This window comes from Castor canadensis, chromosome 1 (genome assembly GCF_047511655.1).
Source record: "Castor canadensis chromosome 1, mCasCan1.hap1v2, whole genome shotgun sequence".
Classification (NCBI taxonomy): Eukaryota; Metazoa; Chordata; class Mammalia; order Rodentia; family Castoridae; genus Castor; species Castor canadensis.
The window spans coordinates 26,719,750-26,723,103 of NC_133386.1; the positions used below are offsets into that span (position 1 = coordinate 26,719,750).

General features: G+C 51.3%; 1 protein-coding gene across 1 annotated transcript; it reads left to right on the forward strand.

Annotated features, from left to right (window-relative positions):
* Positions 1 to 604: 604 nt before the first annotated feature.
* On the forward strand, positions 605 to 1,423 carry Olig3 (oligodendrocyte transcription factor 3). The gene has a single exon (XM_020180406.2). It carries the CDS (start codon positions 605 to 607, stop codon positions 1,421 to 1,423), a length of 819 nt encoding a protein of 272 aa, XP_020035995.1.
* Positions 1,424 to 3,354: the final 1,931 nt, after the last annotated feature.

The following is a 3,354-nucleotide window of genomic DNA, read 5'->3' on the forward strand; positions in this document are numbered from 1 at the left end:
CTCCAAACCCAGATGAAGCTGGGCCGACCATCTGTCTCACTTCTCTTCCCTTCCTTCGGTTCCTCCAGCTCAAGATACGGTTACAGAAACTGGGAAGTTGGGGGTGGGGGTGGGGGGACCGGGCAGGCGTGAGCTGGAACGGTGAGTGTGTCAATCATAGGGTTTTGTGCCTGGGGGCTCCTAGCGGTTCGGAGCAGAGGTGTCCCAGGGCGGCCCCACAATGAATATGAATAGGAATCCTTGCTAAATAGGACAGCAAAGCGTACCGCCCTGAATGATGGGACGTCATCCTAACCAGCCCAGGATAGATAGGAGGGCTCCTTTTGTCTCTTTTCTCCGTCGCAGCTCTATAAAAGCCCCTCTTTTTCAGCGTGAGGTTAGTTCAAGCACACACCAACTAGCTGTCCAGGAAAAAGCCTTAGCAGAGAGAGGGGAGCGGGGAGGGAGAGAGGCGGGGCAAGGCAGTGCCTCGGCTTTTCTTCTCACGTCTTGCAACTGTGAAGTGGGCTTCTGGGCTGTGCGGATTTTTTTTTTAGATTCAAGATTCTCCTTAATTTCCCGCTTAAAGCCTCCCCCACAGTAGGGCCGCATCCCCTGTAATAAAATGAATTCTGATTCGAGCTCTGTCTCTAGCAGAGCTTCGTCTCCGGACATGGATGAGATGTACCTGAGGGACCACCACCACCGCCACCACCACCACCAGGAGAGCCGGCTCAACTCAGTGTCGTCCACCCAGGGCGATATGGTGCAGAAGATGCCTGGGGAAAGCCTCTCGCGGGCCAGCGCCAAGGCCGCGGGAGAGAGCAGCAAGTACAAAATCAAGAAGCAGCTGTCGGAGCAGGACCTACAGCAGTTGCGGCTGAAGATCAACGGACGCGAGCGCAAGCGGATGCACGACCTGAATCTCGCCATGGACGGGCTGCGCGAGGTCATGCCCTATGCGCACGGGCCCTCGGTGCGCAAGCTCTCCAAGATCGCCACTCTCCTGCTAGCCAGAAACTACATCCTGATGCTCACCAGCTCCCTGGAGGAAATGAAGAGGTTGGTTGGCGAGATCTATGGGGGCCACCACTCGGCTTTCCATTGTGGGACGGTGGGGCACTCAGCGGGCCATCCGGCGCACGCGGCCAACACCGTGCACCCAGTGCACCCCATCCTGGGCGGTGCGCTCTCATCCGGCAACGCCTCGTCGCCGCTGTCCGCGGCCTCGCTGCCCGCGATCGGCACCATTCGGCCTCCCCATTCGCTGCTCAAGGCGCCCTCCACGCCGCCCGCGCTGCAGCTGGGCAGCAGCTTCCAGCACTGGGCCGGGCTGCCCTGCCCCTGCACCATCTGCCAGATGCCGCCGCCTCCGCATCTGTCCGCCCTCTCCACAGCCAACATGGCCCGGCTGTCTGCCGAGTCCAAGGACTTGCTCAAGTGAGCAGCGGGCCCGCCTGGCTGCGGAGGATAAGGGAGAGAGGCGGGAGGGGCCGCGGGGCCGGGCCGGGAAGGAAGAGCGAGGCTGGGCGCAGGGCCTGCGGGAGGTTGGGCGCGGGGGTCTGGTGGCCTCCCATGCCATCTGAGAGATCTCAGATTCTACTTGACCCCCGGGAGGGAAAGGACCAAAATCAAACTGCAGTTTCTCCGTGGTAGCGAGGAGACTCGAACCAGACATCGTGTTTTGCATGCATGCTTTTTTCCCATGCCGCGCCAGTATTTCTCACTGCCATATGCTCTTGTCAAAACTGCATTCGTTGTATAAAGGTGGAATCAGTGTAGTTAAAAACTTGCGAAGGAACTTTGAGTTGGCTTTCTCCGGTTCTGTGTTCTCAACTTGGGAAAAGATGGGCATCCCTTTTGTGCAAAACAAATGTAAATATTTATGGAGATGAATGCAAGTATGATTGTCTCTGTCTTCCACATAGTTTTTCTAGAGACAATGGAGAGAGAGAGAGAATGAGAATTTGAGAATTTCAACTCCAGTCCAGGGCATGACACCTCCTATGTGGGTTTTCCTTTCCACGCAGTATAGGTCAAAAGAATGCATGCGCGCTTCTAAATGAATCTTGTGTAAACATGTTGTACAGGCCGAGGTGCCATTTTCCTTGTAACAAGGATTTATTAGTGAATTCTCCCAAGTACTCCATATGTCTGTCTGTGGTTGTATGAAATGAGAAGGGGGGCAGAGTGCAAAGATGCACACCCACGCACACGCGCTTCTTCCCTACCCTACGCCCTTTAGACTTCATTCCAAACCTTCCTGGCTGTGCTAGGGGCCGGAATTGCAAAAGCTTGAGCTCCCTGTAGTAGCCTGCCCCACCCCCCTTGCTCAGTTACTCTGCATGCGGGGTTGGCTCTCTCTATTATCAGCTTTGAAAACTTATCGTGGTTTGGGGAGGAGTTGCCGTTTTTATTTTCCTGAACATTTGCGTGAAATATTTTGTTAGGGCTTCAAAGACAATACCTGTCTTTATTTTTTATATATTCTTGATAACTATGATATATTTATTAATAACCAGTGTTTCTGGATGATATTTCAAATAAAAAAGAACCTTTAAATCCTGGTTTTGCCTTTGCCTAAAATCTTATAAAACAGAGAGAGTGGGATAGGAAACATGGATCCACACTCAGGTGTCTGAGTGTGGGTGAGGGATTTGGATCAGGGGAGAATGTGAAGAGTTTTTCTGGTCATTTACAAATAAAGAGGATGGGTAATTGGTGCTAGTTAAAGTGATTAAATGTCCTTCGACTGGGGCATTGTCCAAATTCCTAGTCTTGTGCTTATTTTTCTGCAGTAATCAGAGCCTCATAAACTCAGCAACTGAGATAAAAAAAAAAAGTTATGTGGAAGTTCAGAGTGGCAGGAAATGAGAGGTGGAGTGTTGACCATGCAGGCTGTGTTGGCAAAAGACAAGAATGAAGCAGTAAGTTAACTTCTTTTATCTTTAAAATCCAGTATATGTTTAAAAAGCCAACAAAGAGTGGCCCTAGAAAATAATTAAATACTCACCGGACCCTGCCTCCCTCCGAGTATGCCCTGCAGAGAAAGTGAAGGCCACTCTGCTTTGAAAGGTGAGCTCCGGGGGGAGTGGGGGAGGCAAAGGACCTCCCAAGCCTCAACACCGCACAGATTTGTAGTGGGGGAATTCTCCCATCTTTCTTCTGTGGAAGATTGCTGGTCTGATCAGTCAAGAACTTTAGTCATCTTTAGCTTAAATGTTAGCTAAAACAGGAGTCATTTTAATCAATTCCTTTTCTCTCTTCACTCCCATTCCCTAGTTCCCCTGCCCCCTAACACTCTCAAATAGTTTCAAGCATAATCCAGCAGAGGGTTTTGATTTTTGTTAAAGAGGACAAATAAAATGGAGCTCT

What these genes read in the sequence shown, in the direction of transcription:
- Olig3 (XM_020180406.2), top strand. Translation starts at nt 605, where the DNA reads ATGAATTCTGATTCGAGCTCTGTCTCTAGCAGAGCTTCGTCTCCGGAC.